General features: G+C 43.4%; 1 protein-coding gene and 1 long non-coding RNA gene across 7 annotated transcripts; one reads left to right on the forward strand and one right to left on the reverse strand.

Moving 5' to 3' along the window:
• Positions 1-1,094: 1,094 nt before the first annotated feature.
• LOC129188208 (centromere protein J-like) lies at positions 1,095-24,823 on the reverse strand. Of its 6 annotated transcripts, none has more exons than XR_008572557.1 (15): positions 24,658-24,823; positions 18,926-19,380; positions 17,093-17,219; positions 16,860-16,991; positions 16,673-16,787; positions 16,459-16,552; positions 14,594-15,190; positions 12,138-12,753; positions 11,659-11,791; positions 11,413-11,578; positions 8,191-8,322; positions 7,674-8,112; positions 7,216-7,321; positions 7,006-7,091; positions 1,095-6,895 (listed from the first exon to the last, which is right to left on the reverse strand). XR_008572557.1 is itself a non-coding variant. In XM_054788400.1 (12 exons), exons 2-12 carry the CDS (start codon positions 19,298-19,300, stop codon positions 8,077-8,079), a joined length of 2,523 nt encoding a protein of 840 aa, XP_054644375.1. In that variant the 5' UTR covers positions 19,301-19,380; positions 24,658-24,823; the 3' UTR covers positions 7,384-8,076. The 6 variants fall into 6 exon arrangements, 1 of the variants encoding a protein (XP_054644375.1); XR_008572558.1 differs by having other exon boundaries at positions 24,576-24,669; XR_008572560.1 differs by lacking the exon at positions 7,674-8,112 and having other exon boundaries at positions 8,171-8,322.
• Positions 17,151-21,577, forward strand: LOC129188246 (uncharacterized). Its single transcript, XR_008572574.1, has 3 exons — positions 17,151-17,990; positions 18,517-18,595; positions 18,935-21,577. It is a non-coding gene; the product is annotated as an uncharacterized LOC129188246 (long non-coding RNA).
• Positions 24,824-25,384: the final 561 nt, after the last annotated feature.

The following is a 25,384-nucleotide window of genomic DNA, read 5'->3' on the forward strand; positions in this document are numbered from 1 at the left end:
GCGCGGAGGTGGGGGTCGCGGATATGCGGTTTGGGCTCGGGGTGGGGGGTGCGTGGTGCTGGGGTGGGGGGATCCCTTGCTTTTTCCCTTCAGGGACGGGGCCGCTGTGGCTTGGTGAGCGGGGGTGTGGGGGCCGTGGGCGGGTGAGTGGGTGGGTGCGTGTGGGAGCGGGCGGCGTGGTGTCCATCTGCGTGGTGCTTCCCGGGATCGGCGGCGGGATGCTTGCTGGGGCGGTCGGGGGGGGGGGCGGTCGGGGGGTAGCTTTGGCCGCTGGCTTGGGGGTGGGGCTGGCGGGGGGCTGGCGGGCGGTCCCTGCTGCCTGCTGGTGTGTGGCTGGTCCCTGCTTCCGGGCCGGCGGTTGTCTCCCTCCCTCCGGGGTTTCTCCCTTGGCGTGTTGGTGGATGGGCGGGGGGTGGGGCGGTGGCCGGTCTGCGGCGTGGCGGGCGGGGGCATCTGCTTGGGCGCCGGGTGGGGGGCCGCTCCTCTCGTGGGCCCGGTCGTGCGGTGCTTGCTTCTCTGTCCCTCCCTGGCGCCTCTGGCCTGCGTGCTTCGTGGGTGTGGCCATGCTCCGCTCTATGTGGGGTCCGGTGCTCTTGTGGTCGTCGTGGTGTTGCTCCCTTGCCGGCCGTGGTGGTATGCGGGGGGCACGTAGGCGCGGTTCCCGCTGTTTTGGTGGCGGTCGGATCTGCCTTGGGGCGTGTGGCTGGTCCGTGGTGTTTCGCGGTTTGGGGGTGGCGCTGTGGACGCTACCTCCGGTGGGGCTCCGGTGTTGGGGGGCACTGGGGGTATCGGCTCTGGGGAGTTGGGTGGGCCGGACTGGGCATCTTGGTGGGCCGGGTAGGGCCTGTGGTGTGTCCTGTGGTGTGTCCTGCGGCCTGTGGCTCGCCCGAGCCTGGGCTGTGGTGGGTGACCGGTCGGTCATGTGTCCTTGGTCCCCCCCTGCTCGGTTTGGGCGGCGTTGGGGTATGGGGCCTCCGTCCTTTCTGTTCCACTGCACCACCTCACATACATATAGGACTTTGGGGGGTGGCCTACGGTCGGGCGTGGTTGGGGAGGGGAGTTGCCTTGCGGGGCTCCTTTGCCCCTGCCGTGCCACTGACCTGCTGCCCCCCAATTTTAATCGCACAGTAGACACTTAGGGTTTGGGGGAGCTGGTCAGGTGAGGGGCCCTCCGAGCGGCAGCTGTCCCCCGATTTTAACTGCATCATTAGCTATCATCCACATATACCCCTATCATATACTACATGCACACAGATACACCCCTCAGGGACACAGAGACCAGCTCTTCATAGCTGTCCCCTTTTGTTTTATTTTATTATTTTTTTAATTGCATCATAGACACAATCACACCTTATCACATACACGGGTGGGGCAGGCTGGATTGGGGTGCCTCGTGCCTGTTCCACAGCGCCTGCCCGCCAGGGTCGGGGTTGTGGCCGGGGACCTGGCCGTCGCAGTGGCTCGCCCGGGGTGGCCTGGCTTGTGGGATGCCTTTGTCTGGTTCGGGGATAGCTCTGCCACTGCTTTTAGACCATCTATTTGAGCAATTAATAGCTGAGCAGTGTGTTGAGGACATGTTTTCAATGCATAGTTTCTGGATTCTGCTCCCCATCATGGCGGCCAAACACGCGCAGGGCATAATACGGAAGTGGATGCTGATTGGCATTCTTTTGACTCAAGGCTCCTTGGTTTACATTCCCACTCATGCTGCTACAGAGAGCTTCCAATGTTAACAGTTATGTGTTGAATCACGTCAACATCGTAAGAAAACTTGACCGGAACAGACCATGGAAAACTTACCTACCGATTGCAGTTCACGCAAGATTTACTGACAACTCCTCCACAAAATAAGCAGATCTCAGAAAATTGTGCGCTGCAGTGAAATGCATCCAAGCGTACAACAGAGGGCGCTATTATACACTGTGTGTATAATAATTATAATAAAATAATTTCGGCAACAATTGCAGCGTGTCAAGCGTGTCTGTTTGCAACTACTAATCATTGCAGACTTCGTGAGAGCTTCCGCCTGCGACCATTTTTCAACAAATGAGGATCCAGAACCTTATTTTTTTAGCCAAAATGTACGGAGGATGACCTACACTACAGGTTTTAGAAGCTGAGCCAGTAGGAAGAGAGAGTAAAACTTCATAGCATATAGGGTGGGGCGGGGTCATTACACCGGCATGACTCGGTGGTGTAAATGTGGAGCTTGCCAAGCCATGGCGACAGAAATGGAGTGTTTCTGCTGGCATGCAAATTATAGAACACATAATTTAGATAGTGTTTTAGGGGCAGATATTTAAAAAAAATTGGTCAATAGTGGTATTGCTTTCCCATGATATAGACCTGAAACTTACTTTAATTATAGACTTAATTTGTATGTATTCAAGAAATTTGTTATGATTTATTCCATACTGTGTAACAAGGTCGTTAAATGAGATAAAGTTGTTTCCTATAATTATATTTTTTATATAACTTATTCCTTTTTCGTGCCATGTTGGGAAATTTAATGGTTTCTTTCTAAGCAAGATGTCAGGATTATTCCAGACGGGAGTGTATTGGCAAGGAGTGAGCGAGAATTTTGTTATTTTTAGAAATTCCCACCAAGCTGTCAGAGTGGTGCTTATATTTATACTTTTAAAACAATTATTTTTCCGGAGGATTTGGCTAATGAAGGGCAGGTTACAAATTGGGATTTCGTGGCTAAGTGATTGTTCTATGTCTAGCCATAAATAATCCAATGGGTTAGGTTTGATCCATTTTAAGATATACTGTAACCTGTTTGCAAGGAAGTAGTTGGAGAAGTTTGGGAGTTCTAAGCCCCCATATTCTTTAGATTTTTGTAACGTTTTGAGATTTATTCGTGCTGGCCTATTTTTCCAAAGAAATGTATTTATATATGAATCTAATGACTTGAACCAAATTATAGATGGTTTGGTGGGGATCATGGAAACAGATAATTAACCTTTGGTAAAATCATCATTTTCACGGTGGATACTCTACCTGTAAGTGAGATGGGCAAGGTTCTCCAACGTGCAAGATCATCCTCTATTGACTTCAATAGTGGAGTATAATTCAAGCGGATCAGGTCTGACAGGTTGGAGGAAATGTTAATACCCAAATACTTAATGTTCCCTGAACACAGTGGTATAGAGGGGGTGCTCTGGAAACCAAAGTTAATGGGCAGTACTGTGGATTTAGACCAGTTAATGGAGTAATCTGAGAAGGTGCTATAACTGTTAATGAGTGAGATAGATTCGTGAAGTGAAGAATGTGAATTATCTAGGAAGAGTAATACATCATCAGCATAAAGGCTTATCTTATGATGAACATTTGTGGTGTGGATCCCTTTAATATTTATATGTTGTCGAATTGCAGCTGCAAGAGGCTCGATAAAGATAGCAAATAGTGAGGGAGAGAGTGAACACCCTTGCCTAGTACCTCTTTGTTCGTGGTGCTTTGTTATTCGGCAACCGGTGTAGAGCGTTATGGAGTTCTATTAATGAAATGGGTACTAATGGAGGAGATAGAGCTTTTTTCTTTATTGACTTTTAGTTGGTTAGCTAAGTATTTTCCGTGTTTATTGCCGTGCTCAAACTTTTCCAAGCGTAGTCTCTGCAGTTGGAACTGAATTTTCTTGTCAGTAATTTCTTTTAAGTCTAGTTTCAGTTTCCTTAGGTTACTTAGAATATGCTCATCTTGTGAGTCAGCATGAGCTGCTTCGAGGATTTGGATTTTTTTTCTCCAACTCTGATTCTAGTAATCTCTCTTTCTTTTTCTTATATGATGAATATGAAATGTTTTTTCCGCGCATTACTGCTTTTGCTGCCTCCCAGAGAATACTAGCCGAGATACCGGGTTGGTCATTAAAGTCTAAAAACATTGTCCACTCTCTTTCAAAGTATTTTAGGAAGTCTGAGTCTTTTAGTAATGATGTATTTAATCTCCAGCATCTAGTAGGAGCGCTCATTGTTTGGTTAGTGAGAAAAAGAGAAACTGGGGCGTGATCACTAATGGTGATAGGGTGTATGTGAATGTTTGAAATGTCTGATATGATTGAATTGCTTGTCAAAAAGTGGTCAATACGAGAGTAGGTGTGGTGCACTGGTGAGAAATAAGTATATTCCCTGTGGGTAGGGTGATAAGAGCGCCAAGCATCACAAAGGCCAAAATCATTCATGTATTTCTTCAGTATCGATGTTGATTGAGACTCACGATGTCTCCCAGCTGGGCTAGACGTGTCCACTTCTGGATTAAATACTAAGTTGAGGTCCCCTCCCAAGATCATACTTGAATTCAAATGTGCAGAGAGAGAAGAAAAGGTGTGAAAGAAGGAGGGGTCGTCAACATTCGGACCATAAATGTTGGCAATGCAGAAATGTACATTATCAACAGATATGTTCATTTATATATATATATCTCCCTTCTGTGTCTGTAATAGTGCTGTGGAGTGTAAAATTCACCCTCCTGTTAATTAAAATAGCTACCCCTCTCTGTTTGGAGTTGTAACTTGCTAAATATGTGTGTGGGAACTGTGGTGAGTGAAGTGTATGGACAGCTGACTTGGACATGTGAGTCTCTTGTAATAAGACAATGTCTGCTTGGGTGTTCTTCAAATGATTAAAAAAAATGTTGTCTTTTTTCTATTGACCCAACTCCCCTGACATTCCAAGTGACAAACTGTAGTGAGTTCATCCTAGACTAGCTTTTGGTGATGTGTGTGTAAACAAGATCAAATGTGAAGTATGTGTACCTGGAAGTAAAATTCATGGGAGTATATACAGTACTTTTAAATTTATGCTTAATTTGTACATAGGCAAAGTGTAACATAGTAATCCTGAATGAACTAAGCCAACTAAAGTGAGGACGTGATGTGGGTTTATGCATAAGTGAGATGAGCATGCTTGTGAGTAGTTGTGATATCCATATCAATAGTAGAATATGATGTGTATGTGTAGGAGAATGCGTGCACGTGTGTGTATTAGTGTGAATAGTTTGAATTTGGTTGGGTTTGGACTTTGAGGGTGTATGATGTCACTGTGAAGAGATGCTCATTGAAGGAGACAGCTGGCAGACAAGAGGATATGTGACAATATGAGGAAGGGAGAAAACGTGAGACAGAGGGGGAATAGAAGAGGAAGAAAGAAGAAGAAAAAAAAGGACAAAAAAGAAGAAAGGCTGTGCATACATGCAGTGGGATAGAGAGAGAAAAAAAAAACGGGGGGGGTAAAGTGGGAGCGGAGAGTAACATGCAAATGCTACAAGTGTGCGCGCTGCGAGATAGAAAGAAAAGTTACCAGGTTGAGATAGATCATTAGTTACCATATCGATACAGCCACGGTGTTACTTCCCGGTCACGGTAAAGTTGTCCATTGACGAAGAGTTTATCCACCGTGATGACAGCTCGGCATCCCTCGTTGATGAACTTCCTCCGAACAGGGAATAGGCGTCGGCGTCTGTCGAGGATTTCTCGGGGGAATTGATCGTTGACGCTGAAGTCCGTCCCCTTCAGCTCCCGGCCTCGGCCCTTCACCTGTTCCTTCTGCTTGAAATGTTCAAATTTCGCCACGATGGGTCTCTGCCTACGGTTCTCTGGCTTCTTGGCTCCCAGGCGGTGAACGCGGTGAAAAATGATGTTTTGGATGGCGTCCGCTGGGAGTTTGAGTTGTTGCGCCATGAAGGCCCTCACCGATTCTTCCGGGTCCTCCTCAGATTTTTCAGGAATTCCCGCGAAGACCAGATTGTCCCTCATGCTCCGGGCCTGGCGGTCTAAGATCGTCTCGTTCATGGTCTTATTTTCTTGGACGAGTTGTGAAACTCCGTCGGTGAGGGACTTCACCGAGTCGCGGAGGGTGGCGTTCTCCGTAACCAAGGAGACGATTTGGTTTTGGCTGAATTCCAGAGATTCACGGATGGCCTGGAATTCTTTGTGAAGCACCTCAACGAGAGCGAGGCGGCCGTCCAAGCAAATCAGCCTCTTGTCGATGGACTCAAGGATGTCTCTGATGTCAGTGCCTGGCGGAGATATTTCTCCAGGTGAGTCCTCCGGGCGACTGCGTTTGGGGTTTGGTGTCTTCGGTGATTTTTCCATAACTACGCGTTTGAAGCACCCGTCGATGTACTCCTCCAGATCTTCCAGTTTTTGGCTTGGTTAGGCGTTTAAGGTGTTTAAAATGCTGTTTTTTTTCTACAGTTATTATATACAGTATGTTTTAAGGCTGTAAAACCCCTCACAATATACTTAATGACTGTCTGAGAAAAGTGTAAAAACATTTTATCGTATTTCTCTCTTGTTTAAACACTCTCAAAGCTCATATTTCAATTTAATTTTAATGATCAATTTAGGAGATTGACACAAGAAATAAGTGACTCCCGCCTCTGACCGTGGCTTGTCCTGGCACCGTTAGGCTGTAGCGTTTTTTAAGCCTTGTTCAAACATATCCCTCCTCGTCATCCTCCATGAACCGAAGATTCATTTACAGTATTCCACGCACCCTACAGCTGCACAACTTCAGCATGTATGATCGCTAGCTGCTAGCGATCATACAACAGGAAACAGGCAGTCTTGCACGAAGGAGATTGATTGACAATGGTCTACAGCAGGGGTCTCAGACTCACGGCCCTCTACTACACGGTACTCTAATACACCACAAGGTCTCCCAAAACAATGCGCGTTCCTAAACTGTAAAAAAATAAAAAATAAAAAAAAAGTGCACTTCAAAAGCAATCCACGAAAGAGCGAATCCACGAAAAGGGGAACCGCGATGAAGATGTAGAAGTTATCTAGAAGCAAGTGTGGATCGTTGCTGACCTCACCATCAGCATACGTGATGACTTCCAGAGCATCTTCTTCTTCGCTGCATTTGGTTGGTTCACTTGGCGTCACAGCTCTTGGCTGTGTAAGAATTATGAGTCATATTTAACAGTTTTATTATGATTATTATTATTCCATGACATTAGCACCTCTGTGGATTAGCCGAGTCAGTTAAGAGTGATGCCTCTTACCGGAGAGCAGCTATGTGAATGTTCTGGAATAGGCTGGCTGGTTGACATGTTCTTTTTGGCAGACATCTGTGATGATGATGAGGGGCCTGACACACACACACATACGTCATAAATAAAAAGTGTTACTGCAGTATATATCAATGATACATTACATATTTTTACATTTCACTCATCTTCTGCAACACCTGACAAAAAACTGAAGAGTCTTACCTTTGGGCACGTGGTCAGGATGCCTGCTGTCCTTGGAGTTCCCTCTAGCGGCCGCTGCAGTACTGCAGCTTGGAGGGCTGATGCTCCCTCTGGAGTCCAGAGGACTCTTTTTTTGAAAGAAATATCACCACGCAGTATTAGGGCCACATTGAAAAAATAATAATGAGAGTAATCCAGAAAAAAGTTGAAAATTTACGATAACTCGTACATTTAAGAAAAAAGGTCATACTACAATACAAATAAAATTGGACATTTACAACAAAAAAGTCGAACTTTATGAGAATAGTCATAAATTTACGAGAAAAAGTTGTACATTTACAAGAATGAAGTTGTAAATTGATGAGAAAAAAACTTGGAAATTATGACAATAAAGTCATACATTTAAAAGAAAAAAAAAGACAATTTACAGAGAAAAGTGGTAAATTTATGTGAAATATTAGGTGTGATTGTGTCCGTACGTCCATCCATCGTCTATGCCGCTTATCCTCACCGCGGGTATGCTGGAGACTATCCCAGCTGAATTTGGGCGAGAAGCGGGGTACCCCCTCACATTCATACCAATGGACAAGTCTCCAATTAACCTAACATGCATGATGTTGGAATGTGGGAGGAAAACCGGATTACCCGGAGAAAACGGGGAGAACATGCAAACGCCATACAGAGATACCCAATGGAGATTCAAACGCAGATCATCTTGTTCTCCTGACTGTGGGCCAACATGCTAACCACAAGTCCACCGTGCGGCCGATGTCATACAAGTAAGAGTAAAAATAGAGCATAACTCTTCATGAAGGAAGCTTTTCTCTTGCTTGAGGCAAGATTTTATTTATAAGATGGCAGCAAAACACAGCAGTTGAGCATTTAGTGTCTGAGATGAAGCAGCTCCCACGTGCACACCTGACAAGAGGAGAGACGGAGAAAAGACGTTAGGACACGCTTCCGCCATACCGCTTGCCTCTTTCATGAAGTAGTCACTTGGTCCTTCAGCTCGAGCTTCTCCTGGCTGAGAGAGTCAATCTGCTGGCGAAGGCGAGTGTGCGTGCACGACCAGCGGCTCTCCTTCTTCCTCAGCTCCTCCTGCAGGGAGCTCAGCTGCTCCTTCAGCGCCTGAAATCACGTTTGTTCAGTTGGTTAGGTACACAAAGTGTGCAGCACTCACTTCCTCGTTTATGTGAGAAACTTTGTGAAAAGTAGTTGATGCACAATTAAAAAAAAAACATTGACATTGGAATTCCATCCATCCATCCATTTTCTATACCGCTTCATCTTCATTAGGGTCGCGGGGGCATGCTGGAGCCTATCCCAGCTGACTTCAGGCGACAGGCGGGGTACACCCTGGACTGGTCGCCAGCCAATCGCAGGGCACATATAGACAAACAACCATTCACACTTTTTTGGAAGGTGGGAGGAAACCGGAGTACCCGGAGAAAACCCACACGCACACGGGGAGAACATGCAAACTCCATGCCCAGGGGGAGAATCGTGTTCCCGTGTTCCCGATCTCCAGGCTGTTCATGTATTGGCCAACGTGCTAACCACTAGACCACCATGCGGCCCTATATTAAAGTCAGAGATCGTCACAGACATGATTTTTCAACTTTTCTTCAATATATTGTTTGTTATTATGTTCTACGTTGTTAGTTTTTTTGAAAGCAAACGTTAAAGGAATAAAAATTACATTTAAAGTGGAAAAGGGAATTTATTTAGAAATATTTAAGTCAAATATAACAGATATTATTAAGTAGTAACACAATTTTAATTATTATTTATGGAATACAGTAGTACCTCGCATAACATAAACCTCCTTTTACATAAATTCCACTGAACATAAAGAATTTATGTAAAGTTTTTGCTTCGTATTACAGAAGAAATTCCATATAACATAAAGCGTCAAGTCAGTGCAAGTCTTTTTTTTTTTTCAATCAACTTTATTAATGCCTCAAGTCGGTGCAAGTTCAGACTAACACTTGGTGACGCCTTACACTGATCTGTACTAATAAGTCTGCATAGCTCATACGTCGCACGCCGGAGTGCAAGCCGCTGAAGCCAAAGAGACGCCATCTTACCACTCACATCGCGACTACATTGGCACAGCGTACATAGTGTACAAAGCAGATGAAGAGGCTCGCAGAACATCTATATTTTAAATTAAAAAGCGGGGAGATTCTCCCATTCATCCATGGTCATGATCCTTTACTTTTTTTTCTTACTGTCATACAATTCAATATGCTTTCGTCTGTACAAAATATGAATCATAAAAGAGAGTGACTTTGGACAAGTTTGAAAACATTTTGCTGATTTTTTTTGTTTGTGTTATGAAATAGAAATAACCTCTTTTCTGATATAGAAATATATTTGAACAAAAACCACAGTAATAATATGTGATAACCATAATGTGTAATAACCATAAACACATACAACCACACACACACAGAAAAAAACAACACTGAAACAAAACCATATGCTTTGGGTAAGACAATACGTTGTTTGCAATCTCAAACATACCGGTATGCATGTTCAGTAATATTATTTTCCAGAACATATCATATGAATGAATCCTTTTACGTCAGTCATTCAGCAGCACAAAAACAAAATTGTTGTTTATCCAAATGAAGGGTCATGCCGGGTCAATTGTATGCAAACTGGCTTGCTAACTGCACTGTATACAATGCCTGGTAAGCATCATGGAAGCACTGAGATTCTCCCATTCCTTCAAGTAACGCAACCTTCGTCCCTTAAAAAAATACATATATCATGATATAACAAAAAAGTACATAAATTTCCTCTTAGCTATTATAGAGCTATATAAACGTATCAATTCTGGACATACATTTAATCAGAGGAATTTTACACGATCGAAAATATCTGAGAGATCGACAGTGTAAAAACCCTTAAATTATCAATCATAAATCTACATTTCAATCATACTTACAGGTGAAATGTTCGTCTACAGCCTTTGAACTGGCGATTTGTGCAGTTAATAGCTGCGCATGCAGGCATCTTAAGGCAAAATTTGTGTCCAATCCGAATTAATAAAATAAGTTCACCACGAATGCAAAAGCTTGCCCGAGAAGTGTTTCTTGCGAGAAGGAATAAGGCGGCCGTGTGGCTTCACAAGTCATCGCCATTGAGCTATCCAGATATATCATACAGATCAGTGGACGCCTTCTGACGCATCACGCTCTCATTGACTGATTTTCGGGGCACCGCCTACACTCTCATTTCATTGGTTGATTATCGGGGCACCGCCTACGCTCTCATCTCATTGGCTGAGTTATACAGGACGTACGTGAGTTTGTGTGAGAGACAGGCTTGTCCCTTCAAACTCCTTCCGCTTCACCCCCCTGAAACTAATTTAAACAATTAAGTTAAGTTACAAATTAAAATTAGGCAAACAGCATTATTGTGTAGTGCGTGTGCGTTTGTCTGCGAGACCAGCTGACTCTTAGACTTTGAGTCGCGCTTCGACTCAGGCTAGTCCTCCTCCTCCTTCCTGCTTCCACTTGCGCTCCTGATCAAGACATCTCGTGAACGGTAGGATTGTTTTTGTTTTTCAGTTTTATTCATTTACAGTAATCTTATTTATTACCTAATTTTATGTTGGAATGTTACTCTATGTTTACGCTAACGTTTTCTTATATTTTCGCACCATATTTGGTGCCAAAGGGGTGAGTTTGGGAAGATCTTGAAGCGGATTAGGCTATTTACATGTATTTTACGCTTCGTATAACATAAAAACCCTATAACATAAAGGTTCTCGGACGGGATTATTTACGTTGTAGGGGCGTCTACTGTGTGTGTATATATATATAATTTCAACAATAAACCACTTAAATGCCATTTTGAGCCAGTGCCATAAACTAGCTTTAATACAAACAAAACCTGTTTTGCCTTTTTACTCTATTACATTTATTATATGGCATGTTTTTATATTTTTTGTGTTGTATATAATATCGATTTTATCTATCATAACAATTTTTCAACTAATTTATTTGTGATTTTTCTTGTTCTTTTAATTGTACAACACTTTGGGCAGCAGAGGTGGTGTAAAAATGTGCTTTGTAAATAAATACAACTTTACTACTTTCTGCAGTTGAGTAAATAAGATCTAATCTTACAAGACATGTGAAAGGAACGAGCACCTGGTAGCAACCTGGTTCCGTGATGGTTGCTAAGTGGCAAACAAACTCGCGTTACCTGGATCTCCGTTTGTTCTTTCCTGTTGGGCGTGGCTCGCACGGTCGTGGCGTATTTCTCAAACAGTTTGCGTTCCCTCTGCAGCTTCCTGGTTTCTTCTTTCTTGTAGTCCTCAAAGTGAGCAAGATGCTCTGTTCTCTGCTTCTCAAACGCCTCGCACTCCATCCTGGACACCACAAATGTGGACCACATACAAGTCAGGAGTAGAGGACAGGGGACGGTTTCTATGTGGATCGTTTCGATCACCTGAGGCTCTTCTGGTTCTTCTCGATCTCTTGTCTGAGCTTGGCCAGCGCCACGTTCTTCTTCTGGAAGCGCTCGATCTCCATCTCCACCTGGGCCACCATCTCCCTCACCTGTGTGGGATGGACACACAGGCCTGCACGCACGCACGCACGCACACAAAAAGCTCCTACATTAGTCCTGCAAATTACAAGCTAAATGGAACAGAAACACATTTACATTGCGATGTGCGATCCAGAGCTTAAACTTGGTTTGACATTACAGCGTCTCCAATAGATTTGGTTCAAGTCGGATAAGTGCTCTTGCTTTAGACAGTAATCTAGTTGGGGCTGACTCAACAGCGCCTCTGCTGGGTGCAGCCAAGTAGTGCACTCCATTTTGCCTCAGTCACTCCAAGACTTGATTAATCAAGAAAATCAATTTGGATTCATCCTCAGAAAGCCCTGCTTTGAAACGATGAAAGACGGAAGAGTGTGTCTCACCGGCCTCCTTGTCTGTCTTCCTGTCCTCGGTGGGCGGCGGAGGTAGAGTTGCATTCTGGGTCTTTGGCTTGAGTGACGGGAACAGTGTCATCATGAGTTCGGAAGGAGGAGCTTCTGGCTCCTGATTGGCCGCTCCTGTGGAAACCAGGTCAGCCGCACTGACCGCCGTGTCGTCAAGGTCGCTCCACGTGTCTTCGTCATTAAACACGATTTGGACCGGCGGCGCGTCTTTGTCCTCAGTCAGCGAGGAGTTGATGCTGCTGATGACGTCGTCGCTCTCGCCGTCGTCCTCACTGGCGCCGTCCTCCTCCTGACAGGAGCATCTGTCGTATGCCGGCTCAGACGGGACGGCGAAGCAGCTTGGAAGGCCGCTGGGAGAAACGTGCGGCGAGTCGAAAACTTCCGGCTCTTGAATTTCGCCGCCAGCCGTTGATGTGGAGTCCTCGCCGTCGTAAAACCTCACTTTGCTCTTCTTCACAACGACACTGCCACCGTCACCAGGGCTGCGGCGCTGCTCCCTGGTGGGCGGGGACTTGATGGGTGTGGACGAGAAGCGTCTCTGGTCCGGCCCGGCCACACCGAGCAGCTTCCGGTTCTGCTGATCCATCTGGAGAACCTACAGGACCACAAAAACAATATGTCACACCTCATCTTGAAACTTGTTTTTACAACCATAATTGGACACCACAGTAGAAGCATGTGATTTCTCCCAGCCAATCAGCACAAACATAAATAACCATCAAATCTTACTCTTCAAAAAGAATGGCAAACAAATGATATAATACTTCCATGTCACATACAGTGGAAGCTGCTTGCCTCAACACCCCTCAGACTGGCTGACTGAAGACGACATAAGCGGTTCTGCTGCGCTCATTTCCTTTTGAGTCTTGACTCCAACGACAAAGATTTCGTACCTGCACAAATCTTACTTACTGCTGTTGACAACTAGAGGTGTCACAAGACCTCGTATCGCAAGATCCCTCATTCAGAAAACAACTGTCTCTTAGGCGCCAAGCCCGGGATGATAAATACATTCATTGATCACACAATCAATGAAAAATGAAGGCCATAGATTTTTGAGTCTGTTTTCTTCCTCCCCCCATCCAAACAGGTAAGAAGAGAGTTCACTCTGTGCATTGATTTCAGCACCTTGGCAGGTTTGCTCCATAGAACAACGGCATGGACGGAGTGAGCCCTTTTGTCAGTCATACAGTCTCTTTGTCTCGGTGGGTGGAGGCGGAGCCGCTAGCATACACACATAGTGCAAAGTCTAACGTAGGAGAAAAGAAATTACCGTAAATCACGGTGTATAAACCGCGCTTTTTTTCCACCGGTAAGATGCCAAAAATCGGGGTGCAGTTTATACACGATGACAAGTCTGTGACCAGAAAGAAATTGACCAGAAGCAGACTTTAGAATAGCCGTCTGTGGGTCAGACAGTTGCTTTGACTTTAGTGCCCTCTGCTGTACAGTTGCTGAAAGTGCAATTCATTTTTCACTTATGTGACTACTGTGTGTCTGTATTTTCACACAGTGAAACGATCTCTATATACACTGAAGCTAACCTAAGCTTCCATTAAAACATTGCAGATGGTTTCAAATACAATACAACGTTGGAGTTTATTCAAATTCACATTGAAGCAATGCAGTGTTATGTACCATACATGGATAACTGATGCGCATGCGCAGAACGCCGCTCGCGTCATCGCTAAACCAACATTAGCTACCGTTAAATCAAGGCTAAAGCTAAAGCAGCTAAAGCTAAAATGCCACGGAGATCTTTGACAGCAGCATCCAAACTGTCCGTCTGCCGGTATGCAGAAGACTTTGGGAACCGGGCAGCAGGACGGCAGCACGGTGTGGATGAGTCAGTCATTAGGCGTTGGAGAGCGGACATCATCGGCAAGTTGACGGCAAACTTTTCTTACATGAATTCCATTGCAGATGAATTGATGGACAGATTTCTCCTTTCTTCTTCTTTTTGAAATTGCTTAGTACCTTTACGCATGTTGATTTGAGATGAAAGAGTTGGCAAGCATTTATTAAGTAAAATTTTTTTTTGCCCCACCGTGAGCCTGAAAATGGGGGTGCGGTTTATACACCGTGATTTACGGTAGGAGATTGCAACAAATTGTAACATTTTTTAATCGTACTTTTCTTCAAAGTAATTTCATCTCGAGACGCGTGTCGCGCGACACATCTGACAATCAGAAACGGACCATTTTTCATTCAAATCACCCCTTATGTCGATGTCGACTTAAGCGGACACTTTTTAGCAATAACAAGAACGCAGTGTACCGGGACTTGATGAATTAGTCCACGATTGTCAACGATTTAAGCGGGTATTATAAATGCACTGATTATGAAATGAAAACGTTACTGAGGTTAAAAAGTGTAAATTGCTGGAAAGCGCTGACTTGCGTGAGTAATAAATGACGCGTGACGAGAAACATCACCTTGGTGACAAAGGAGGAGGTGGAGGAGAAGGACAGCTCCTCGGCCGCTTGCTCCAGGAGTTCAAACTCTCCCAGCCCCATGCTCTCCAGCTTCTCCACGAACGGTTCCCGTGGAACTCTGGCCACCGCTCGCCCGTCCGGCGATTCCAGTCTTGGACTCTGCTCAGCAGCCACCTGCTTTGTCATGGCGAGCTGACTGTGCTGCGCTTGCTTGCCGGGTCGAGTAATGAAGACATCCTTGTTTCTGTCTGTGTTTGGTCTCTGGTGGCAGCCCAACACCTTCCTCTGCGCTGCGTTACGTTCAAATCTCAGATCCTGGGGTTGCGAAGTGGTGCCACTCGGACGGTTTTCCTTGTTGAGGGTGGCGGTGTTACGCTGGACAGGAAGCCTCTGCGATGCTTTTTTGTCACCTCTCTGGATAAATGTGGGCCCAGACTTGCTGTGGGAAACAACTTTGGCCTGGGTCGGTGCTTTGGAATCAGTGATTGTGTCCTCCTTGTGGAAAGAGGACTTGCAGTTGTTGGCAAATCTAGACAGACCCTGGCCTTGCCTCAGAAAGGTGCTTTTATTGGGGGGGGAGTCTCCTCCATTTGGCTTCTGTGAACATGATGACACACCAAAGTTAAGTTAAAAAACCCGTCACATATCAACATCATATCACATGCTCTATTATCAAGTCAACAGGGTAGTACATCTTTTAAAATAGAAGATCTATGCACTGGGCCACACGGTGGCCTAGTGGTCAGCATGTTGGCCACACAGTCTGGAGATCGGGAAGATCTGGGCATCTCTGTGTGGAGTTTGCATGTTCTCCCCGTGCGTGCGTGTGTTTTCTCCGGGTACTACGGTATCCTCCCACATTCCAAACACATGTATGTGAGGTTAATTGGTGACTCTAAATTGTCCACAGGTATGAATGTGAGTGTGAATGATTGTTTGTCTGTACTGTATGTGCCCTGCGACTGTACCTCACCTCTCGCCCGAAGTCAGCATACCCGTGACCCTAGTGAGGATAGGTGGCATAGAAAATGAATGGATCTTTGCACTTACTGTAGTGTCATTTAATACTTCAAAGCAAGAAAACACTACTGTCGACACTAAATGGTATATAAACATAACTATGTAACACACAAACACTATATATACTATAATTATCTGTATCTGTAGAATTATCTGTAATTATCTGAAGGGGCCTTAGGTGGTACCTGAAACTTAAAAAATATGTATAAATGTTGATTTTAATTTTTGACAAAGACTTGAACGGAACAGAACAGATTATGTTAAAATATAAAAAAAATAATCCAGAAAAAATCTATATAAAATCAATTTTATAAATGAATTTGCATTCAAGATTTTACTACAATCCCAAAAGATGACACATATTTTTAGATATTTTTTAAAATCTTGCTAAAATTCTAAGAAATTTTATATATTTAAAGAAGCTGAGTGTTATTATTAGTAATTAATATCCACATTTCTGTTTTTTTTCTTTACACCTTTTGCTCTGTTGTTCCCATTTTTTATGTGGTTTTTATTGTTTAATTTTTGTTCTCCAATGTGTCACAGGCCAAAAAAAAAAAAAGCAAATGGCCCCTGGGGCGCCCTTTGGACACCCTGTTTTTGTATCCCTTTATCAGGGTTGAGCGTGTGACGTGATGTCTACTCTGTGAGCAACCACAGCACAGGGGAGTGTTATTGCAGCTGGAACTAATCAATGTATTTTTTGGGGAAGTGCGGGTCACGCTACGCAAGAGGGTTTGCAGAGGCAGTCATGTTTTTTCCTTCATCTCCGGTTTTCTGGACTATTGCAACATTACAGCAGTTTCGCTGCTGACGTTGAGTGGATCTCTGTGATGTTCTCTGACCTGGTGTTGCCGGCCAGATTTCAACCTCTGCTCCTCCAACCTCAGCTGCTCCTCCAGTAACTGCTCAAACGTCTGCTTGCCTGCCATTATTGGTCTGCAACGTGATGCACAAACAAACAAAGACAACCATCGTGGTTCATACACCTTTTCCAAGTCGTTTTCCAGGACTTTAAAGAAAGAATTCTAGGCTCGTTCCCGGCTAAATGAAACATACCTGTCTTTCGGCACTGAATCATTTTCTCTGCTGTTGTTGTGAGTAAAAGCCGTGTCTTCACTTTGTCTTGATGAAGACCCATCAAGTTGCTTCTCGGTAGCATCAGCCCTCGTGCCTGAGGGAACCACACAAAACAAAACCTAAGACTGCTGTCACTTTCATGCCACCCTTTTTCTTTACATCCCACCATCCTCCTTGTCCTGCATTTCAACACCACTTTGCAGCCCTGTGAGCGTCTCTTTCTGCCGTGGGTTCACGAGACAGTTGACTGCAGGGCTGTACTGGTTCTGTCTGGGACTGGAGGCCTCATGCTCTGCTCCTAAACTCTCAAAGAGACATGCATGACACATGGTAGCCACTGACTGTGTGCAAACGTGCAATAGCACACTCATCTGAAGAAGCAAAGACATGCGTGCAAACCCTCTGTGCAAAGATGGGATGTGTTTATCATTCCCAACAGCCTCTGCCGTTTCTTCTGGAGGCAAAGGAGCTTGCGCAGATGGTCGGCTTTAAGCTGCTCCTGCATTTGCTGCTGCGACCTCCTCATCTGCAAAAAGTGCATGTGTGTTCTTAAAGTGTCACTGACATGATTTTTCAACTTTGCTGAAATATATTGTTTGTAATTATGTTCGAAGTGGTTCGTTTTTTTGAAAGCCAATGTTAAATTTGTAAAAAAATGACATCTAAAGTAGTGGCGGGAAATTTTTCTGATCTACGTCCCAGAATAGGGCGCTTTTCCCAAGTGAGGGACGGCCGTTACAACACCGTGGGGACGGCTCTCATCTGATGTTAGTAAACAACACTGGAGTAGCTGGTCAATCTCGTTTTGTATATTTTTCATCAAAACAGTACTCATGCCAAAATGTTTTGTTGCGCTGGCTGTTCAGTGTACGACTGATACTGTTTCTTTTATTTTCCAAAAGACGAAGGTTTAGACTACAATGAGCTATTGTAGCTATGGAGGAGAACCACATTATACAGCGAGATGCATTTTAAGCGGCAACATGCTGTGAGCAGCCCCGTCTGCAGCTGTGACTGCCAGGAGAACCACACAGGAGAGAGTGGAGTGAGCTACCCGCCATGGCCGGGCGAGTTGCGTTGAAAGCGGACCGATGCCGTGGCCAGCCTCGGGCAGAGCTGTGGGATGTCAGGAGAACAAAGCAAATGCTAACTTCGGTGTATGCAATATGGACCACCGCCTCGCGTTCATTTCACTGAAAGCTGCTATGAAGAAACACCTCGACAAGCATTTTGGATACTAGGAAGCTAGCAACAGGACTAAAGGGGGAGAAAGGCGTCAACGTTGCCACAGAACACAGTATGTGATGTGTTATTTACATATATATTATTATATAGTATTGTAAACACTATGCCACCACAGCGACAAGCATTCAGAGCATTATACATTTTATAAAACATTCTAAAAACTTTTCCAAAAACTAAAACTTTCACAGCGGTATGTTGACGGTGGGGGGCGGGGCGCCGACAAACGAACACAATAAAAAGGCTCAAAAGAGCCCTTTACCCTCATTAAGAAGCCAATTCAAAGCAATAATTGAAGAATAAGCAACTCCAAGGTCATTTACACTTAACATTTTGTGTTTGAAGCCGACCAATCTTCATCTCCATGTCTTTGTCATCGAACACCTCAGCATCAGACATATATTCCCATCGTCTTTTTGGTTCTAATCAATACGGCTTAATCCCATGTTCTGCAACTTCTCTAGTTCATCTCCACATGTTTCTTCCTCTCCAAAAACTAACGACACATTCCTCAAATCTTTGCTATAATCACTAAACATCTTTTATCTCGTCCACTCTCTCATGTTTGTTTACTTGTGAAGTTCGACTGCGCTGACGTCACTTGGAAAATGCCCCTTGTGTAAGATGAGTCCCAAAATGGTGGACGACAGGTACAAAAATGTAAGTTTTACTAATTTAACATTCGCTTTCAAAAAACAAACAACATAGAACATAATTATATTATTGATATATTATTATTATTAATTATTGAATATAGAACATATTTAAGAAAAGTAGAAAACTCATGTCAGTGACTCTTTAAAATTGACTAAAAAGATGAAATAAAATATTTCACTTTGTATTAAAGATGACCACCTTCATTGAATTAGGTACACAATGCAATGAGCAATGCAATTTATCACATCAATCAAAACTGTCACCTTTGAACATGACCAAACTTTTGAATTCACCTGAACTTTAGACAAGTCTAGTATGATCAATTCTTCTTACCTCTTCCAGCTTCATCCTCATGGGAGCATCCTGAGAGTCGTTGGACATCTCAGCCAAACTGTGCGCCTCTCCATGTGAGGTCCTGTGACTGTCACTCCCAGGCCTGTCTCCTCCAGGTAACCTGGACAGGTCATGCACGGCGAGGCAGCTGCTGTCCGTCGAAGCCAGCAAGGGGGCGAAGTCTGAGGTGCAGGGGTCGCCCTCGTACGGCTCCAGGGGCGGAGGTCGCGGGGTGGACGAGGGAGACGTGTACCGCAGAGACTCCACCAGGTCAGGGCCCGGGTTAAGGATAACACCGGACCTGGTGCTGCTGGGCATCCAGCGGGACAAAAAGTCCACCTTGGAGTATGGAAGTCCGGCGGTCGGAGATGACATTTTGGCGGCCTTTGTTCATCCGAGACTTGAGCGACCGTTTATGGTGACGGGTTACGGGGTTTGGACAAATGTCACACACACTGAAACATCAAAGAAGAAATAAACGGTCAGCTCCGGTGTCTGGACTGAGTGGCACTCTGATTGCATCATATGCTCTCCTACTACTGTAGTTCCTGTGTAGACATCTTTACATTCATATCTTGGTGCATCGGTTATAAAACTACATATTCCATACACCTTTAAATTATAGCACATCTGAAAGTACAATTGACAATCAAAACACCTTTTAACAATAGCTAAACATCACTGGAAAAAGTCACACACACTGCAAATGGAACATACCTTATTCAAAATGGCGTGCTGTTATCGGCTAACATTAGCCAAGCTAAGTAAAGTACAGTAGTACCTCGCATAACATAAACCTCCTTTTACATAAATTCCACTGAACATAAAGAATTTATGTAAAGTTTTTGCTTCGTATTACAGAAGAAATTCCATATAACATAAAGCGTCAAGTCAGTGCAATTCTTTTTTTTTTTTTTTTTCAATCAACTTCATTTATGTCCCAAGCCGTTGCATGTTCAGACTAACACTTGGTGACGCCTTCTGGCGCATCACTCTCTCATTGGCTGATTTTCGGGACACCGCCTCCGCTCTCATCTCATTGGCTGATTATCGGGGCACCGCCTACAATCATCTCATTGGCTGAGTTATACAGCACGTACGTGAGTTTGTGTGAGAGACAGGCTTGCCCCCTCAACCTCCTTCCTCTCCGTAGTGCCCCTGAAACTAACTTAAACAATTAAGTTAAGTTACAAATTAAAATTTGGCACACAGCATTATCGTGTAGTGCGTGTGCGTTTGTCTGTGAGACCAGCTGACTCTTAGACTCTTTGAGTCGCGTTTCGACTCAGACTAGTCCTCCTCCTCCCTCCTGCCTCCACTTGCGCTCCTGATCAAGACATCTCGTGAACGGTAGGATTGTTTTTGTTTTTCAGTTTTATTCATTTACATTAATCTTATTTATTACCTTATTTTATGTTGGAATGTTACTCTATGTTTATGCTAACGTTTTCTTATATTTTCCCACCATATTTGGTGGACTTTAAATATTTTGAAGTGCCAAAGGGGTGAGTTTGGGAAGAGCTTGGAACGGATTATGTTATTTACATGTATTTTACGCTTCATATAACATAAAATCCCTATCACATAAAGGTTCTCGGAACGGATTATTTACGTTGTAGGGGCGTCTACTGTATTAGTCAATATTCAACACATAACTAGCAATGTTGCGAAAGCCGTATTTTAGCGATGAAAAAAATCCTGGCACTGAGCGTGCGGGCCCTGTAAGAAGAGTGCGTGCGACTGCGGTAAAGTTAGAAACACATTCAAAGATTCGAACTTCCGCAATCAATAACTCACAATTGAATATTTGTAACATAGAAAACCATCCCTCTTTTTAACCGTGGCAACACAAAGAGCTACAAGCTTTTTTCTTTTTTTTTTTTAAATCAAAACGAGCCGTCTTCTGTGCAGTCTGACTTACATTGATCTCTACGGGACCGTCAACAAATGTCGACCTGGGTTCGAATCTCCGCTTGTGTGGGTTTTCTCCAGGTACACCTGTTTCCTCCTTCATTCCAAAAACATGCATGTTAGGTTAATTGGCGACTCTAAATTGTCCATAGGTATGATATGTGTGGTATGAATGGTTGTTTGTCTATATGTACCCTGCGATTGGTTGGTGAACAGTCCAGGGTGTACCCCAAAAGTCAGCTGGGATAGGCTCCAGCATATCCCTGCGTACCCCTCGTGAGGATAAGCGGCATAGAAAATGGATGGATGGGTTATACTAAGCAACCAGTTTGTGAAAAGGCCCTTTTACATCATTTAGTTAATAAATTCACTTCCGTAACATGTAGGACCACATCAGTCACACATCAGTGACCTCTTCCTGGTATTACTACAGCAATTATTTTACTTTTAAATAATTTTGGGAAATGTTATGATGTATAATGTTTAATAAATTCACTTTTGTAACAGGTACGGTCAATAAATTCACTTCTGTGAAGAGTAAGGACACAAAACTCACATCACATTTTCAACACCAATAGGAAAATGTGCATTTAAATAACTTAGGTGAATTTTTATGAGGATTATCGTTAATAAATTCACTTTTGTAACGTGTATTGAATAAAATCGGTTCTGTCAAGAGTGGGGACACAAAAGTCACCTCACACATCAACGACCTTCGCCTGGTTATACTACACCAATGTGTTTTGGAAAGTAACGGTCATCTTTAAAAATGCAATTTTTTCATATGATAGTGTATTTTAATTTGTATTCATGTTTTCTAGGTAGATTACTTCTTCATCTTCAATTTCATATTGGATTTACATTGTGTGTTCAAGTCAACCACATCAAGTCAAATTGTGCTTGGAAAATTAAGTACAACTTTAAGCCTTTCAAACTCGTGGACCGGAGCTATAGGACAAGATAAAAGGTATATGGGATATGAATTTACTTTAATATGTATCTGCAGAGGAAATTTAATTGAAATTGAATTCTGCAAAATGTTTCTTTCTTTGCTCGGAAATACTACATGTCGCTTTTGCATTGTGGTTAGTGTGGGGTGACAACAAACACACAGCATGTTGCTGCACTGCACAGTGAGGCATATACATGAAAAATATGACACTTGACTTTCTTCACTGGACTTTTTGATTATCAAAAAATGTAAATGGCTACTCATTTGACTTTTAAAACAGATTTTCGCAGCCTAAGTTATTATATATATTGTAGTATGGTTGTATTTGCCAAGGTCCGTGGGTCCATCACAGCTTTTGTCCTGACTAAAGCAATGGGGACCAAAGACACTATTTTCCGGTGTAAAATCTGCTCTAACTTCTTCAATATTTGTGGTCGAGAAGTAAATGAGATATCAAATTAAAGTTCAAGTCATGCTTCAGACAGAATTAATCACAGACTTGAGTTTACACATTTCAAAATGTTGTACATTGCTAGTATTAGTCAATATTTCACAAACAAGAAGCATAAACAAACATAAACATCCAACAATTTTCTTTGCCGCTTACTAGGGTCGCGGGTATGCTAGGGCCTATCCCAGCTTTTCTGGTCGCCAGCCTATCGTAGGGCACATACAGACAAACAACCATTCACACTCACATTCATACCGTGGACAATTCAGAGTCGTCAATTAACCTAACATACAAGTTTTTTTGGAATGTGGGAGAAAACCAGAGTACCCGGAGAAACCACGCACGCACGGGGAGAATATGCAAGAGCTTCCCCATCTCCGGTGTGTATGGCTAACATGTTAACCACGAGGCCACACATCAATATAAAAAAACACAATGTGGGGGGATAATAACGTGAAACTAACAGTTAAAAACTATTATTTTGCATGTGTCCCAATATTGTCCAGGGCGCTACACATACAGTTGTGCCCATAAGTATTCATACCCCTGGCATTTTTTTGGTATTTCTTGTATATTTCTTTTCAGATTGCATTTATTCTACAAAAAATTACATAAAAGGGCTGCACCAGGCTTTCACAAATACAGCATATGTATTTCTGGGGAATTTCATTCTTATTTGTGCTTTATTTCACAAATTTACAAAAAATGTCATGTTCATAAGTATTCTTACCCTTGTCCTCCTGAAGTACAAGGACAGGTGTTTTTCATGGTTCACTAATTTTGGTGCACCCAAGCTGTGTCACATTAGTCCCTGCATTGTTATGGAACAAATCCAAGCCATGTTGGTTTCCAGAAAATTCCTGGGGCCTATAAATTGAGGGGATTGGTGAAGTCACTGTCAGTTCATAGTCAATGCTAGAATTTCCACTATGGTCAAGCAGAAAGAACTGAGTGAGGACCTAAGGTCGCGTATTGTTGTTGCACACAAAGATGGTTTGGGTTATAAAGCTATATCCAAGTGTTTTCATGTCCATCCAGCCACAGTGCAGAGCATCATTAACAAGTTCTAGGTCTTCCACACAGTGAAGAACCTGAAGAGACCTGGAAGGAAGCCCAAAGTCTCAGCCAGGCATGCAAGAAAATTGGCACGGGCGGCCACCATCAACCCTTGTATCACCACCAAGGAGATGTTACAGGGCCTCAGTGACAAAGGGGCCAGTATCTCAAGACAGACACTCCAGAGGACATTTAATAGGGCAGGACTCAATGGATCCCAACCACGGAAGACTCCACTCCTCAAACCAAACCACACAAGATCGCGTCTGGACTTCGCAAAACGTCACTTGGATGAAGAAGAGGCATTTTGGTTGTTGATTTTATGGTTGGACGAGATGAAGATGGAGCTCTTCGGACACAGAGACGTGGCTTACGTTTGGCGAAAGAAGGGTGAAGCTTTCAAACCAAAGAACACAGTGCCAACTGTTAAGCATGGAGGCGGAAGCATAATGCTGTGGGGCTGCTTCTCAGCGAGTGGGATCGGGAACCTCGTTAAGGTTGACGGCATCATGAAGAAGGAACAGTATATCCAGATACTCAAGGAGAACATCAGACAGTCTGCTGCGAAACTTGGTCTCGGTCAACACTGGATCTTCCAACAAGATAACGACCCAAAACATACTGCCAAAATAGTCAAGAAATGGTTTGAGGAAAACAAAGTCAATGTTTAGGAGTGGCCGAGTCAAAGCCCGGACCTCAACCCCATCGAAAATCCAATTTGAAGGACCTGGAGAGAATTTCGAAGGAGGAGTGGGCCAAAATTCCTGTGGAAACATGCCAGAATCTAATAGTTAACTACAGGTGACGTCTTGAAACTGTAATTGCAAATAAAGGCTTTGCCATTGATTATTAAGTCATAGCAGGGCGTATGAATACTTATGAACATTACATTTTTTGTAAATTTGTGAAATAAAGCACAAATAAGAATGAAATTCCCCAGAAATACATATGCTGTATTTGTGAAAGCCTGGTGCAACCCTTTTATGTAATTTTTTGTAGAATAATGCAATCTGAAAAGAAATATACAAGAAATACCAAAAAAAATGCCAGGGGTATGAATACTTATGAGCACAACTGTACATGGTATCCGAATGAAGGGAAAACATTCCTGCAAACACTGACTGGCTATATTCATAGGAGTTCGAGGATGACTAGCATACTGTGAAATAAATGGTATCGTAACTTCATCTCAATTGGTTGTTAAATGCTGATAGGAACACAGGCGACGCCTCAACCTCGGACGCTCGCAAACATTTTTAAAAGTGACCAAAAACACACACCTTGAACACAAACGATGGACGCGTAAGGAACTGAAGTGCAATTTAGCCTTTAAAGAGTGAACAAAAACAAAAAAAGACAAACCTTCGAACCTTGCCGCCACGTCAAAACAAATCCCGCGAGAAGGAAGGTGTCAACCACAGCAGCCAGCTACCATCGAAGGATGTCTTTAAAAGATGGTGTACCGCCACCTGCTGGACTGGAGGGAAGCTGAGACTTTACTATTAACGTGAGCGCGAATGAAATCATACTTAAAACGGCATCTAATATTAATAATCATTTTAGACTGTTAGATTAGTTAAAATAACGCATTTTACAGTATTTCAAAACTCTTGCTTTTATTTTTTTTCTTGAGAAATGAAAGTAAACATGAATTGTCACTCCCGGAAACCCAATCGGTTCTAATGACGCGCGAGACAACGTCACGTCCTTCTTTAGCAATTTTTTACGACAACGCTTCTGCAACGTCACGTTGTATGGTAATTTAAAAAAAATATATGAACATTAATGGTCAATAACCACACTTCATGTCCAGTGTGTAATATATTGGGGGGTTGTTTTTTAGTGATTATTATTAAAAGAGTTCGTAAGCATGCGGATGTTTCGATTTTGTGGTAATTTTGCAAATCTCAATAACATTTTTGTGTGTGTGTGGACATTGCGCATTGTCTAAACATACCATGCTACAATTGGTTCTAGGGTGTAGTTATTTTCTGTGTTGAAAAAAACTAACTTAAAATAATTTATGAAACTAGAAACGAGGGCTCATAATTTCTACACAAAAAAAAGAAACGATTCTGTAAAATAGGAC

Source organism: Dunckerocampus dactyliophorus, chromosome 9 (genome assembly GCF_027744805.1).
Source record: "Dunckerocampus dactyliophorus isolate RoL2022-P2 chromosome 9, RoL_Ddac_1.1, whole genome shotgun sequence".
NCBI lineage: Eukaryota > Metazoa > Chordata > Actinopteri > Syngnathiformes > Syngnathidae > Dunckerocampus > Dunckerocampus dactyliophorus.

Coding starts and splice junctions, on each gene's coding strand:
- LOC129188208 (XM_054788400.1), bottom strand. CDS start 19,300: ATGTCATCTCCGACCGCCGGACTTCCATACTCCAAGGTGGACTTTTTG. Junction 15,191..16,458: donor AATCTGGCCGGCAACACCAG/GTCAGAGAACAT, acceptor TCATGTTCACAG/AAGCCAAATGGAGGAGACTC. Junction 8,323..11,412: donor AAGAACAAACGGAGATCCAG/GTAACGCGAGTT, acceptor ACGTGATTTCAG/GCGCTGAAGGAGCAGCTGAG.